The 16,824-nt window shown below is 43.1% G+C and overlaps 1 protein-coding gene across 2 annotated transcripts in view; it reads left to right on the top strand.

Annotated features, from left to right (window-relative positions):
• The first annotated feature begins 257 nt into the window (after window positions 1–257).
• The window catches only part of LOC107227828, a 56,562-nt gene continuing 39,995 nt past the window's right edge, over window positions 258–16,824 (top strand). Inside the window, exons 1-2 of one of the 2 annotated variants that reach the window (XM_046734378.1) lie at window positions 258–1,746; window positions 1,839–1,969. In XM_046734378.1, coding sequence (XP_046590334.1) covers window positions 888–1,746; window positions 1,839–1,954 — 975 coding nt within the window. In that variant the 5' untranslated portion in view covers window positions 258–887 and the 3' untranslated portion in view covers window positions 1,955–1,969. Of the gene's footprint in view, window positions 1,747–1,838; window positions 1,970–16,824 lie in introns of those variants that run through there. The other variant, XM_046734377.1, reaches the window with a different exon arrangement.

Raw genomic sequence — 16,824 nt, 5'->3', positions numbered from 1 at the left:
ACCGCCATAAAAAAGCACGAACACAGCTCTCTATCACACCCTTCTGTTAGAGCACCCCGCGATCTGCAACCAACCTCTGCACTGTGTTATAAGTGGTCTGCACAAAAATATTCTCTCTTCTTCACGTTTACTTGAGATACACGTCCCAGCACCAGCATTGGCACCGGCACCGGCACCAGCACCAGCACCGCAACCATTAAAAATCCTGCCGAGGTCGAGCGATATATTTTAATTAGAACATATAATAATTTACAGGACCGATCGAGAGAAATATCACCCGGCGAAAGAATCGATCCGAAAGTTTAACCAACGGAAGAAAAAGAAAGAAAAGTAAGAGAGTTAGAGAGAGAGAGAGAAAGAGAAAGAGAAGAGTACGGTCGCAGAGGTAAGACTTGGGCTTTCGAAAGCAAAAGTGAAAGAAGAAACCTTTCCTCCAGACCGAGGAGACTAGAGTCGTTGTACCTTTATCTCGAGTGTCGAGAGTGAATTATATTGCAGTAAAATTTTTTTGGAGCAATCTCCGAATAACACTGGCCTAACTGTATAAAAATATTAAAGAAAGATAGAAAGAACAAATAGAGACACGGGAAAACAATTGTCAATGATAATTAAAAGAAAGCAACAAGTGAATAATAAAAACAGACTGACTGACTGACAGACTGACTGCTGTTAGAAGGGAGTTAAAAAAAAAATAATATAAAAAAAAAAACAATACCTAGAAACTGTTGTAGAAAAACAACAAAAAGAAAGAAAGAAGATTAAACAAGGGGTTACAGCGGTGAAGGACTGATTAAACAATCCCCCCGTAGAAAGGAAAAAAAGCAACCGCTTCAATAAAGAAAAAAAAAAAGAAAATACTAGAAAAAAAACACACACAATCACACAGAATGACGATCGGAACGCTTTGGTTCTTCAGCTACGTCTGTGTTGGCCTAGCACTGGCGGTTGGTAACCGTTTGGACAGTCCATCGGCGAACGGTGTTGTAGGGAAGGAAGAAAAGACGCGAGATGCGAAGCTCGCTGGAGCGAGTCAGGGAAAAATGGGCCACCTCCACCTGCGAGCTCACCAGTACGACGGATCGCGTCGCGACGCCGTTCAAGATTGGCTCCAGACGTACGACGATCAGACGGATAACATGGTCCCGGGATTCGGACTAGGGATAGGCGGTGGAGGTGGGATGAGGTACCGGGACGTGATTATGGACGAGACGAGCCAGCCGGCAATCGGGACACTGCTGCCACGGCACGAGCAGCTGCCCTTCCTGTACGAGGAGGCGGCCTTCTACCACCAACAGCAGCAGCAGCACCACGCGAGGAAGAGACCAGGGGGCTTCAAGCAGGCCAAGAAGGTCGTCGGGCTGCCACCCCTGGTCTACGGGGGATCGGAGGAGGAAACGCCGCCGGGCCAGTCCGAGCAGGGTGGAACCGGCAGGACCTCGAACATCGAGGACTTCTTCGACCAGCAGAACTCGCGAAGCGGCCCGACGCCCTTCGACAACCTTGGCGGACTACCCGTTGAGCCCCCTGACTCACCCCACAAGCTTCAGGGGGGCGGAATCGGGCTGAGTCCGCTTCTATTCGACACCGATAAACCACCCGGGAAACGTACCACCGCTTCGTCCGGATCGGGATCATCGATGATCAACCAACAGCAGCTCCCATCGCCTCCCGGCAGTGCGGCTATCGCTTCGCAGTTCATGCTCAGGTCGGCAAGGGGCAACAGACAGTACGACGTTCCTCAAATCGGTGAGTAATACGAAAATCAATCATGCGATAATACCAACAGGCACCGATCTTTATCTCTGTACTAACTGGATGGCTGACTCCTATGCTTCCAGGAGACGGCAGCTTGTGCCGATTAGAAGTCCCAAAAACCGACACTAGCGCTGCGATAACCGAAGTTGAACCAACGGGTCGCGTGAATGACGCCACCTATCGGAACCAAGCTTATTGACAGTGAACCACGTGATTCGTTAGTTCCATTGCGGCTATGAAGCGCTGGTGTCGATTTCGTCTGCTTCTGATCGACTCAGGGCGAGGACCCTATCCTAGCCATCCAGTTAGTATAGATATCATCGCTAGTAGGTGTAACCTTCGTCACGGTGTCCGGTGGTCCTGGAAGTCTTTGAGGTGTTGATAATGTCCTTGAATTTGTTACGGATTTTTTTACCGGCCACCGTGTAACCTTTCATATAGCATTGTCCCAACTATCGGCGTGTAAAAACACGCGGTTCTGTAACCTCTGTCAGAAGCGTTTCAAGAATTGGAACGATTCTGAGTTCCGGCAGTCTTGGCCACTGCCAACCTCGGTTTACCGGATTTTTGTGATCGCGTGAATGGGGCAGTTTAAAAATTGGCGCACAGGTCGCGGTTTTCTACATATGTAATACCCTGTGGAAGATTTAACACGGTATGTCCAAGTATGTCTTTCCGTTGATCCTCGCGCCAGTTTGCCGTTCATCGATCGAATCACGATGTAATGAGGAAATAAGGCGAAACAATACGCACATACGCTTTAGTTGAACCAATCGGAAAACATATCCAAAGTGACGTCATACAGGCATGATATTTTGTCCTTTGGTGTGTACAGCATGATTTTTGCAACTTTTGACTACGGAAACTGACATTTTCAACAAAATTAATATACCTACGGAAATAAATAAGTAACATCGAGTAACCTCTTTACGTAATTTCCGTGACATCATCTCGTATATGCGCAGACCGAGGGAAAATCGGTATTCAGTTCCGACACACTTTATTTCCTTACATAATGTATTGAATAATCATTTCGTTCAACATGACGTGACGGTCTTCCTTGAATCGTCCTGTCGATCGACTGCACACATTTATATAAGAAGTAGTATTATACTCGTACTACTGAAGCTGATTCGTATTTGTGTAAAACGGTTGCTTTGCGAAACGATTCGCGAGGTCTTCTTCGTTCGTGACTCGGCCGGTACGAAGAGAAGGAAAGCAAGATGGTAGAATTAGAAGCCGGACGCTCGCTCAGGATCGTTCGATTTACGATCACTTGCGTGCAGAGTTTCTTTCCCACCGTCGAGAGGAACATTATACAACGATCTAGACGGTATTAAGAGAAACGAACGAGAGTAGGATGAATATAGTTCAGGCCGGAAGTGCCTGGGTATCAAAGGAAAATTTCACATCCACGAGAACCGGAAGCGATCGCTACTCCGTCTATCTCAACGTCGGAGTAGATAATCGATACCGAGAAGTGCTTGCCTACAAAAGAGACGGTTTAAGTTACATCGTTCCCGAAATGTTTCCCTCGGTTAACGACCTTTCGGTACGAACCATCCTGGCTAAACAACGAACGTTTTGTAATTGAAACCGTTTTCTGTGTATGAATAGGGTTTTGTTTGCTTTACAAAACGAAGATAGAAAGGACTGCTATATACGACCAATTAGCCAAGACGTTTTCTCGTAATCTGCATTATAGGTATGGAAATTTTTTTCTCTCACCAACGATACCATCACGTTAGAGATCCTCTTCGCTCACGGTCATCGCGATGTTACGGGGCGGGTATTCCGTACTAATTGCTACAAAGTTTCGAACAGCGAACAACGAAGAAGGTTGTTGGGAAATTGTTTTTAACTCGAATCAAGCGCTGCGGGGCTGGTTTATCCCCTTCGTCAATAGCCGGATGTTATTTCCTTCGAAACCGAGACGCAAAGGTATTTAGAAAGGTTATTTTTTTCTCCGTCTAAATGTCTCCGCGCGATTTCCGATAGAAGATTCAAGATTCAGGCTAGCGGAGAAACTGAGACAGTAAGCGATACTGAATTACCTTATACAGCGGTCAGCCAGCATACACGATAATAACGTAATAAATATCACACGAATTTCTATCGTCCAATTCGTAGCCCCGACGAAGAGGGGGAAAAAAAGAGACACCGCGAGGAATAATTTTCGTAGAATTGGCGAAAAATCTGCGAAATGTGCGGAAAATACTGCGCGTCAGAATATATAAGGTTACGTATACCCAAGGGAGTGGAGGAGAAGAGAAGGGAAAAGAAACGACCGAGACGACGTTGTTTTAGTTTGAAAATATATAGGGCGTAGATTGCAATCTGGTTGAAAGAAGGTATAATACGTGCCGCCCCGAAGCAAAAACTTTGCGGCTATGTATACTTGGGGGATGAAAAAACAAGGAAGAAATCAGGTTTATTTATTTAACGGTCTGCTCCGTCTGCGCCACGGTTGAAAATTCACGGTTCCGGGTGTCTTAGTGGGTTGAGTAGGATGTAGCACAGTCAGCGGGTATGTATGCGAAAAAAAAATATATAAATTTTTTTTTCAAACGGGCTACAAAATTTCGGTAGCGTATCTCAAATAGAATATTCCAGCCAAATATGAGTTCCTAATATGGATATTTATAGGTGCCTATTTAATTTTTTCCATTTTCAATTTAAATAACACGTCACAAAAAAAAAATCGTAATATTTTTGAATTTTATTTCTCGTAAACGGCTTGACGTATAAACTATCTAAACGTAGATTTTTATAAAAAATTTCACGCTATATATATATATATATAAGTAAATTAAAAAAATATTTGTATACGAAAAAAAAAAATTCAAAAATTTTCCGCTTTTATTTCTACGTGCTATTTAAATGAAAAATGGAAAAAATAAAATAGCAACCTCTAAATATCAATATTGCGAGCTCATATTCAGCTGAGATATTCTATTTGAGATACAGTTTTTTCTGGAACACCCCAACGTACCTTGCATTCTTCCCAAGACCACGCAGCATAGGATCATCGAGGTTATCCGTTTCATAATGTTCGGCACAATAATCGCTAAAGCGCCGCAATTTATCGACGATGCTGACCGCAATTTGCTGTCCAATAAAACAGAAAAAAAAAAAAAAAAACCGGTACAACAGCGCAATTTGAATATATAGGTAAATCTATATCGATAACTTATTGCGAGCGTACCTGTAAGCTGTGATTTACGGCACGTAGCGGCAACGTTGGGCGAACAAGTTTGAAACTCCCGAGTAGTTACCCAGGCACTCCACTTACCGCAGCCGCGAGTCTGATTGCACGTTTGTTCATTTTGTCGCAGCATGTGCCCTAGCTTCTCGAGGTATTTTTATCCCCAGCTATATTCGCGACCATAGTAGTATGTATTTATAATCGCCCGGTATTACATACAAGCACACGAGAATAATATCTTTCCATACATCTTGTCGGCTATATCAACCCCCCGCCCTTCCACCACCGTCACCCCGCACAAACACACGCGGACATTCTCGCAAAACTTATACCTCCCGTAAGTGGACAGTTGTCTAAGTTGTGTGTCCATAAGCTTGGAAAAAATCCCAAGTTCAGAAACGCCGCGGCGCACTTGTTGAGCCACAACTTGCGAATCGATAACTCCAGGTCGCCCTGGTCTATATCGAGGCGTTCATTCAGGCCGGGTAGGTTAGTCGACGTCACGTCTCCCCTCCCCCTCCCTCTCGCCCCACCCGCCCCACTCGTCCTTCTTCGCGAAAAAAGCAATCATGGAAAACAACTTCTTCGTTCGAAAGAATTTCTTTCTTTTTCTTCCTTTTTTTTCTCTCTCTTTCTTATTTTTTCTTTAATTTTTTTTACACTCCGATTCGTTCTTCATTGTTATCAGCTTCTTGTTTTTTTTTAATTTATTTTTTTTTTTATTTTTCTGGCGTTTTCTTTTTCTATGTATCTCCCACTTTCTCCCAACCGACGAACCGTCGCGTCGTGAAAATAAGTTTGAAGTCTAAACGACCGATCAAAAGGGATAGAAATATAGGGGGCCGATAAAAAGCACACGTTTATATAACGGAGAATTTTGTAAAAAACCTCCCGCGTGTCATACTTTGTACCTCTTCTCCAGATTTTCTAGCTTCGAAATATTTGAAAGATCCTTCGGACCGTTTCTTATTCTTTTCCATACCGAACTGCCGTGAAAGGTATCAAATACGTTATCACCTTGTTCGAGCCAAGGTCGAAACGCAAAATATTCGTTACACGTATCGTGTGGTGAACGATAAAGCCGCGTTTGAAAAAAAGAGTACGAGGCGCACGAAGAAGCTGCAGGATGGAGTCCCGACCCGGCTGACCGCAACGAGGCTTTACTACTGAAGAACCCAATGCAGAAGCACGGCGCCGTACGTTTCACGATTCAACCGATAAAGTCGGTGTACGCAGCTATAACACGTTTATTTTATTTTGTACTCGTCACAGCGGCGTTGAAGACGATGTCCCGTAGTGCAGAGATGTGGTAAAAGAACCGAGATTAACAAGGATTTACGGGTTATACATTCTCAAACAGACGTGAGTCCCGTCGACAATATTGAATATTTTATGACAAAATAAAAATCGGCAAAAAATGAACCACAGTAAAGACGACGAGGGAATTAAATTTGAGTAACGATAATACCCAAAAGTTATCAATAAATTGTCTACGCAAAATATTGTTTGTTAAATTTTTAGGGAATGTTTTTTTTTTGTCATGTGAAATGAATTCGTTGATTTTTCTGAATACACGTGAATTTTTAAAGAATTTTTTCGGTATTTTGAAATATCCCTATTCGAAAATTTTCCAATTTTTAAAAACGGAGGAAAAGCCTTCAAGTTTGGATATGTTTTTGTAAGACCGTTGTACATTACAATTGAGAAGTTTCCGGGGTATTGAACGAATAATTTCGTAGATACAACCTTTGCATATTTTCGAAAGCGAAAATTTCAAAATAATTCCTAAAATTTAATTTTCTCATCGCCTTTATTGTGAATGAAAATGTTCAATATTGCCGACGAGACTCGCTTTTGGTTGAGAATTCAAAATCCTTAAATCATGCGACGTATAACGTGATGATATATCGACTAGCAGGACGATTTTTAAGATTATTGAAATCACGAATGAACGAAAGAACGAATCAGTTGCGCGCGATACACGGAGAGACAGAATGCAGCAATTCATGCCCGCAAATTGCTCCCGAAGCACTCGCGGAAGAGAGAATGAATGAAGAACTTGATTACTTTCCGCCTCCTCGTTACGCCTCGATTTTTCACCATTTACATTTTTACGCATATACCACGCAGTATGCATGCACGGACGTAGTTACGTAACGTGCAGGCGTGTGCTTGCGGTACGTTCGGATTCCATTCGTCCGGTGAGCTGATTCGGATGAACGGAAGTCGCGTACGCGACCGCACTGACGACCACCTGTCTACGTATCCACTTTCTATTACATACTTTATACATAATACATATACATTATATACCTAAAGTTGAAATTGATTACTCTCCGTCGAAGGCCCCAAGAGGCTCGTTCAACTTCCGCATGTATGCTTGCACGCATACGGTGTGGGTATAAAAGTTATTCAGAGTGATCGTTTGAACTGCCGACCCCCGACTGAGGCGTCTGCACACGGTCCGAAGTGCGTATAACCGAACTATCATCTAGTGGTAACATCGCGTTGTGCTTTTAATTGTCAAATAGCGACGGCTTTTTGATAAAGTTATTCCTTATTTTTTTATTCGTTGTTACAAACGGTTTGAATCGTAAGTCTACCAATTTGTCGAGCAAATTCGTTCGTTCTACAGTCGGTGGCGAAGCATTGACGAAGCAATACGAAGAGGATGGAAAGCGAAAGAGAGCGAAAATTTCACGTTGAGGTTTTCTTTGATTCTACGTATATTGAAATCCATTCAAAGGTTATATCTGGATATCGGTTTTATATGATGTATGTACATAAGAGATATTATATCACCGCGGCACAAACAACGATAAGGACACGTTTCTGTGGAAAATTGAAGGAAAACAACAACGGAGAGAAAAAATAAAAAATCAAATGAAGACGAAGAAGAAAAATTAGCGGTTTACGTGAGGGCTGCGACGATGCGACATGGACGCCGACGTCGGGGTGTAAAAAAAGAAAGAAAATGAAGAGAGAAAGAGAGAGCTAGGAGAGAAAAAACGCAAACGAACATTGGTTCGAAACTAATGACTCTGTCCATCGGAAATAAAAGACTCGGGCGTGGATGATGAGCAACGAACGAACAAGTAAAATGGTAATTAAGGTCAATTATACGATTCCAGGTATAATAGATATACCATGGAATTACATTATATACCAACCATGCGCGTGCTTTTCACGTATATAGTATATGGGAAATACTTGGGGTAAAAATGTGCTTGCTTACAAAAAATGCACGCAGAGTGCCTATATACGTCTAAAATATGTATACGATACACGTATACCAAACTTGGTGTTTCATATTCTTTGGTTTATAAATAATTTAGAGTGCCAGACTCGTGCCGCGCACCACATCGCATTGCAAGCAAGCGGTGTGATAAAGCTCCCGCTGTGAGCGCGTTGTACGTACTTATGTAAATTGCTGTTCTCGTTATCAACGCTGCCAAAGCTCGGTGGCCAATGCGAATTTCAACGTTGCCCAACGGTGTCCCCGACTAATTCCCGGACGTTGAGAGCGGCCCTCGTTTCCAGACTATAGATATCGTATTCGGCTTGTTTCATTTTCTTTTTTTCTTTTTCAATCAATTTGTTCTTTTCTCGCAGGTATTCAAATTGCACAGATTATACGTGCGTACTAGGAGGGTTCATTTTTCAACTTCTTTATCTCACGGCGCCACTCGAAGAATCAGTGAGAAATACCGAAAAAAAAATTGTCGTGAAAATTGGAGGAGGTAGGAAAATATAAGGCGTAGGCATAAAAATCAATAAAAAATATTACAATAATTGGTAGCGAGCTCTGAATATTTTCTTACTTCCTCCAGGTTTTACGACAATTTTTTTTTTGTTTCTACTACTTGTCACAAATTTTTCGTGAGGTACATCAAGGAAACAATAAGTTAAAAAATGAACCAATGACTATACTTTTTTCTTTACTGCAAAGTTGTAATGTAGATGTAATCTAGATATAGAAATCATGTAGATATATCAAAGTACAACAATTGGTTTCCCGTACGGATGAAACGTATACGAGAGATGGTAGAAGGAAGGAAGGAAGGAAGGATGGAAGGGACAAATTGTCACATGGATATACGGTGAATAGGTTGAAGTTTGGCACCAAAGTGTGTACAAGGTACAAGAGGAAAGATATAGAGAGGTGCTGCAGGGATATAAGGTATACGGTCTAGAGGCTAGCAGTAAATTCTATTTTTAGTCGAATCCCGTCGCCCGCCCGCCCTCGCGGAGAGAGAGAGAGAGAGAGAGAGAGAGAGAGAGAGAGAGAGAGAGAGAGAGAGAGAGAGAGAGAGAGAGAGAGAGAGAGAGAGAGCTGACTGGGAAATTATATTAGCGCCGGAGAATCGAGGGTAAATAACTCGACGCCAGCAAGCGGGCGAGCGAGTTCGAGAGGGTGGTTGCTGCAGGGTGGGTAGGTAGATTGGCGGGATGGATAGGCAGAGATAGACAGTGGAAGAATCGCGTTTCGCGTTAGTTCGATGCATGTGTGCGAAATTCGAATCTATCATCCCCCTCGAGACATGTACAGGCGTATAATGTGTAACACATATAAGGAATCCCGAAACCAAGAGAAAGAGAAGCGTTACCACTTATTTACCTCTCCTTTTCTTTCCAAAGTTTTTTCCTTCCTCCTCTATTCGTCTATACCTCCGTCCATTCATTCATTCCTGATTTCGCAGCCGGCACACGTCCCTCCTTTCGCAAGGATCGGAGCTGAAGGTTTGCGGGGCGGGTTGCCTTCGCTAACAATCAGCACTGACTCTCCTCTCCTCTCCTCTCATCTCCTTTAGGCTCCCCTCTACAGGTCTTCCGTCATCATCCGGAGGATAGATAGATAGATAGATAGATAGATAGATAGATAGATAGAAAGACAGATAGATGGATAGATGAATCATTGGGAAATTCGATAATGACTTGAAAGGAGCTGGATTTTCCGAATAAGAGCATATTTTATTTACAACAGTTTACTAAATTTCGGAAGGTCATAAAGGTGCGAATTAGCGATTTTCCTTAAACATACGTTAGCGTCACAGTGAAACGTTATCAACTTCGTCCTCATTGAATGGATAGATGAATATTGCTACACATAGATAGACGGATAGATAGAAACATCGGGAGACACAGAGACACGGACAAATCCGAAGGTAGGGCGAGAGGCGGGGAGCGCTGGCGTCTCGGTTCTTCGGGGGCGCCGCTCTCAAGCGTGCATTGCCTCCCGGGAGGGATAGGACGACTGGCTGCCAACGCGCACTCCGTGCCGACATGGACGAAGCCTCCAAAAAGCAGAGGCCGTACCTCTTACCGATATTGGCAGCATTGAATCACCGGCCAAACCTCTTCCAACTATCCTGGACGCCGATTGGGTTAACCGTCCTGACTCCTGACGGATACCCACGCGAGGCCAACCAAACCACCGTTCACGGTGTTTCTGACTTGCAAGGAAGGTATTCCAGGTCGATTCTTACTTTGGAGAGTGGTTTCACCCCCTTGAAGTGCTTAACGTCAGATGAAAGAGAAAAACGTGCAGCTTAGTTTGTTGTCTACTGTAACATATCACATTGGAAATCAAATCGTAGAGATCGACCTGGGATGGATACCTTCGTTGTTATTGTTTCCCGAGCTAACCACCCTACTACGCGCCAGTCTACAACCCACCAAATCCGGCGAAGAGCTTAAACTTGGATCGATTCATGCTCTCTCCCGAGGAACCGGCGCCGTGCCCGCGGCGCGATTCGCTTCCTTCTTTTCAATTCCCACCCATTGATCGAGAGGACTCGAAACTGATCCTTGAGAATTTTCCACAGCACTGACAATGAAATCTGATCAACCGCACTCCTGACCCGATCACCACTGGTCCTCGTCGCGTTTCCTCGTCCGGTTCGTTTGTTTCAACCTGTTTACTCGCATTTCCCCAGTCTCGTTCCGTACGTCACACTACCCTGACCGACCTAGTTACAATCGAGAAACAATATTGACTCGACTTTGTTCCCACCTAATTCGTTACCGTTTGTCAAACGACGTAATTCTGACGATTAATTTTGACAAAATCCATTGCACACCGGTAGCAGAGTTTTACGATCGTATTACGTACTAATGACCCCGGGTATAGTTTTCTTGGCCAGAAGTTCGAATCGACCAACGACGGGGTAATCGGCTGGCTAGCCTATTGCTCTCGATTCTTCGCTGTTCGGTATCGCTGTGAACTCTTTAAACCGGCTCGACTTGGCAACGCGGTGGTAATTAAGGGGTGGGATGGAAATAAGGGAGAGGCTATTTTCGGAGGTGAAGATGCATGCGATGCGGAAATACTCTTGTGCGCGCCTATACAACGTAAAAACCCAATACCGGGTAGGTATAAACATTCATCATGATACAAGCTAGGATTCGTACGATTCCATTATTTCGCCCACAGAGACCACGAATGCTGGCGCATTCTCTGCATTTCGAAAATATGCCAAAAATGGAAAGAAAAAAAGAAATTGATAGAAAAGGAGTTTTTGCGTCGGTAGAATTTACCATACTTTGAACGCTTGCACCCACGGTGTAAAAAAACAAGGTGTGCTCTGAACGGATATGCGCAGTAGCAAAGTCACGTGATCCCCACATGACGTCACGTCACGACGAAAATTCCGTTTCTGTCGTAAAAAATACAACATAACCTCTGTAACCGATTATTCAACATTTCAATATTATTTCCCCATTAAATAAGATTCTATGGACGTACGAACGAATGGCTGTTTCATAGTTTTTAAAAATATTGCTCAATACGCAGACGTCGTGTGGGGTCAACGTTCTCATTCGTCGAAGCGCCAGTGATACTCAAGAACACACCTTATTTCCTAACACCGTACTTGTACCTACAACAGGTAGATTACAGTCCGATTACTCGTTACACCGAATGAATTAAAGAAACAAAATTTGCAAGTAAACAGGCCGGTGAAGAGAGCAAGGTGGGGGGGAGAGAGAGAGAGAATGGATTAAAAATATTAACTCGAGCTACCTACATTTAATGAAGAAATTGACCTATCCGCCGTTTCTCTGTAATGTAACGCAAACATGATCACGTGGAGTACGATATATTCGAACCCTTGGGAAATCACCCGTATATGGGCAAAATGTTCTATAATATAATACCGTGACCATCAGAGTATATTGTAACCTACGTGGTCGGCGGTGATTAGGTAATCGAGAGATGATTATTACACACCGCGCACCTACCCAAAGTCCCACACGCGCGAACACACAGACGCGCACACGATGATAACCGGGCGAGTTGTCGGAGAATATTGCTGGTAGAAATTCGCGGCACGTATTTCACTTTCGTCTTCGAGACGGCAAGGTATAGCGAGCATATGTAGGATCTAGCTCACGCTACGAGAGTCAGGAGAGTACGAGAGCACCGAGACAGCGGCGATTCATCCCGCGGGTCCCTCGGGAGCCTGACGGGCGCCGTCAAAGGCGAAGAAAGCAGGCGGGCGGGCAGGCAGACACTTGCCGAGGGAGGAAGGAAGGAATAGTGAGCGTAGAGGGATTACAGGGCTTTCTTTTCGCGCATTCCGCCACTCCTTCACTCCGTAGGCACGGCACGGTCTAACCAATACCTTTCACCTGGACCCCTTATCGTCGGGAATAAAACACGAGGGGCATTCAATAATGCAGCTGGGTAGGCACAAAGAGGGCGCGTGCAGCTCTTCTCTCCCCCTTTCTCTCTCTCTCTTTGCGCTTACGTCTCATCCAAGGTACACAAAACGTGCGTGTGACGAGCGTGCCTCCTCAGTCCCTTCTGTTCCTCTCGTTTGAGCTCACGGGATCCTCTTCCCTCGTACTCCCCTTGCTTTACAGATGCTTTGTAAACAGAGAACGACATCCGTACCTCCTTACACTCCGAGCGTAATCGGGCATGCCGTACACACCCGTTCTAACGATAAGTAGGTTTACGTACGGTCTAAGCGTGTCACCCGAGCAAGAGAATTTCGGCTGCGAAATCAAGAAATTGTGACGAATGTGCCGCAAGGTGTGAATTAAAAATACACCCCAATCTCTTCGAAAAGCTTACGACTGACATGTATTTCTCGTATAATTCGATCTCCCCCTCCAAAAAAAAGGGACTCGTAATATTTTTCGAACAAACTATCGAGTATTCAAAAAAAAAAAAAATAAATAAAATTCAATTTTGCAATCGATCGTTGTAGCGTGAGAATAAAATGGAAGCAGCTAATCCCGTTTTAGGTCTATCGAGCATACCTGTTGGTTGTCTTTTTTTTGTTTCCCTTTCCCCCGTACATATTACTACGGTTTTCACCGGCGTCTAACGAGTTGCCAGGACCCTCAGCAATAACAGGGTCGTAACGGAGTGTCGTAGAAGCCATCAAGAGCGTTCATTCGAACCATAGATCACCGGAGCCCGTCGTTCGATTCGATTCGATTCGGGCTCCTTACTTCGATATACGGCTAGTTTAACGGCTGTCGTGTCTCGGAGAATCGCCTCTAGGATGCTCCACCACGAGCCGGGGATAGATGGCTCGCGATCGGGGACGAGGTGGGGCTCGCCGGACGGAATCGATATCATCCAGTTCTCTCTGTGGGTGACTCTGCCCGAGTTGTCGACGAAGGGTCCCTCGGGGTCGTAAAAATCACAAGTCCGAGTTATACGCACGCTGCCCGGTGTAGAATTATCTACCGTTCAAGTATCGGCTGACGCATTTTTTGCAAATTTTCACATCCCACGCCTAGTCACGACGATTGGCAACTCTCGATAGTTCCGCCCACCATACTGTTTTTAACATTAGCTAAGACTTTTTCACAAGTTTATGGGAAAATCGATTCATTGCCCGGGAATTACAGAAATGCCATTTACAGTCACATCCTGATCAATTTATTTCTACTTTGTTGAATATTAATTATTATTAATTATTAATACAAATTGAAATGTTCAGAAAAACCTAAATTCATTATTCATTGAGCATTAAATACATTATATATTGTCTTTCTTCTTAAATACATGCAATAAACGTTACATTTGCTAACATATTGTCATTGAGCAATTCGTGCATTGTTAATACCTCCTTTTAACGAAATTTTTTTTATCATTCTCAGGCCGGCCTTGAGCATGCGCTTTGAATTTCCTACGTTCGCTCACGCTTGCCTGGAATGCCTAATACCACAGGGTACCAGTTGATAACGTTTTTCTGAATGGTCTACCCCTGTTTTAGCGTTAGCTAATACTTGAATGGTCTCTTATACATACAACAATACATTTTAACGGGACGAAGAAAAGAGGGAGAAAAAAGAAAAAAACACACAGCGATAACGATAGCGATACGATTTTTTTCAATTTTTTTTTTACCGCTATTAATTTTTTTCATCAACTGAAACATTGTTTGAGCAATCGGAAAATTCCCGAAAAATTCACGAAATTTCTATTTTTCACTCAGAACATTTGTAGACCGGTTTCATCGTGAAGTTGATAAAGAAAAAAATTGAATACGCAGAAAAAAATAAATAGACAAAAATCGCTCCGTAATGGAACCGGTCTAGAAATGTTCTAACTAAAAAATTGAAGTTATGAGAATTGTTCGTAAAGTTGAACACATTCCTTTCCAGAATCCCTTTAAATATCCACAAATAATTGGGTAGTTGAACAAAGGTTTGAAAAAATTCAGGGTACTGTTTCAGAGTTGGGAAAAATTGCAGAAAATTTTTTAACGCACATTGAAAAATATTGGGGATCCAAGGTTTGCATGGAATTTTCCAAATCGTCCATACACGGCTAGAGGGAATTCAGACACGCGCCCAAGAATCTCTCGCGAATTCCTTACATCTCCGGAGACGAGAGTGTCTAATTCGCGATTCGTGCCGTACCGTAACGCGAATCACGGAGGGTTTAGTTTAGGGCCATTGACAAGGCGAGGCACACGCGTGCGGAACCTTAACGTTAAACTCGCAGCCATGAAACTCGAAACTTTCGAGTGCTCTTCAAACGCCTTTGGCTATGGTCTGGGGGAGCTTCTGCTGATACTCGACTCGGTGGAAATTAGTCAGCCGTTTATCGTACACTCCACACCCGCGTCGCTTTTTCATCCCGCGTATACCCACCGACTTGCATTTCTTTCTCGTTTTTCTTTATCCGCCGCTGCAGGGCATCTTGATAAAATCGTCATCTTAAAATCGCTCGTAGGATCGAGGCTAACTTCGATACGTCTAGCCACCCGCCGCGCGTGTGTCTGACTCAGCATCGGCTTGTTCTACTCGCGTTATGACCGATTGCCCGATTCCACGCTGACTCGGCCCACTTGGCACTCTTTGCAGCGATGGGAACGACGCGACGGCCAAATTATACACGTGGCTGTTGACGAGAAAAAGAAGAAATGTGTACGCTTTTCTTTATCGAGATCCAACCACCGACAATTAATTCCAATTCTAATTATCCATTCTTCTAATATTCGCTCGGCCTCGTTAATTACGCAAGTCTTTTCTTTTTTTTTTTCTCTCCGAAATGACGTGACACGAGAAATAAGAAGCAGCTGAGAATGAGGTAGGTAAATCGGATCATCTTCGGACCTATTAGCACCTTCAATGTGATTGCGAGGCTTTTCGAATTATGAAATAGCCAAAAATTTCCATTCAAACGTTTAAAGTTTCGTCAAAATTGAGCAATCTCCTTATTCATTTTGACGTTATACAACGAAGGATAAAAATTTTCATTCTATACCTGATAATGATCGTATACTATACAGAGGCTTCCTTGCTATGCGATAATTGATGAGAAAAATTCGATAACCCCCTTGATTACAAGTATATATAGGCTGATAAAATAAAGTTAATAAAATGAAATTTGAAATTTACATAAAATTTAGAATCAAGCCGAAACAAAAGAATAAAACTACTCATTGGTTCAAATCCATCGCTTTAATTTATATTTTCCAGATCTCTCTCGTATCATGATTTCGTTGTTAAGATTAAGCGATAAGCTTCAAGAGGGAAAAAAATATGTAAAACGTTCCCAGACCATTTTAGCCAGCGAGAATGAAGATGGACGTTTAGATCGGAGAGTCGGTCACGAGCACAATAACGGAATTGCGGAGCGAAGCGTATCCGAGATAAATCGATTTCCTCTCTTCGGTAATGAATTAATACGATGATATAGAGATAGACGCGAAGGTTATATGTTATATCTCGACTCTCACCTCCTCGCATACGGTGATTGATTATCACGGGTGTGTGACATCATCGACCACTAAACGGGGCGATTTGACGGAGGCGAGAAGGGTTGATTAGAATCCACGTGAGAAGATTCCTTATCTAGTACACATTTTCTTCTTCTTCTTCTTACCTTTTTTCTCGCATTTCGTTCGATTCCTAATTTGGAAACAGATTGTACGACCGTCCGGAGATCAGGAGAGAATGAGAAAAAAGCTCTTCTCCAAATAAGGTATTTGTACCCTGATATAGCTGGCGACTCTGTTATACTGAGCGGAGTTTTTCTTATTTTCTTCGTTACAAATTATTCGAGATAATATAAAACCAAGCGTATGAATCGATCGAAGAGACGATTCTTACGATGCAGCTTGCGTCGCGATAAGACGTAATTGGGTTACCCGGGTGTAAGGTTCAAAATGTAACATTTGAGCTAATCGAGTTAAACAGAATTTAAAAAAAAAAAAAACATCTCTGCGTGTCGGAAAAAAATTTTAGAACACTGAATTTCAAGTGTAAATCCTATAAAAGTAAACCATTATTGACCAGAAGTAATTTTTCGGTTAGGAAAATTGTAAAATAACGTAATTTCTCTGAGGTCATTAATCTAACAAAACGAGATGTTAATAGTTAAAATTGCGTGTTAT

The sequence above is a fragment of the Neodiprion lecontei genome, chromosome 3 (genome assembly GCF_021901455.1).
Source record: "Neodiprion lecontei isolate iyNeoLeco1 chromosome 3, iyNeoLeco1.1, whole genome shotgun sequence".
In the NCBI taxonomy this organism is placed as follows: Eukaryota; Metazoa; Arthropoda; class Insecta; order Hymenoptera; family Diprionidae; genus Neodiprion; species Neodiprion lecontei.
Note: the sequence above shows the minus strand (reverse complement) of the source record. Positions and strands in the feature narration are given on the sequence as shown.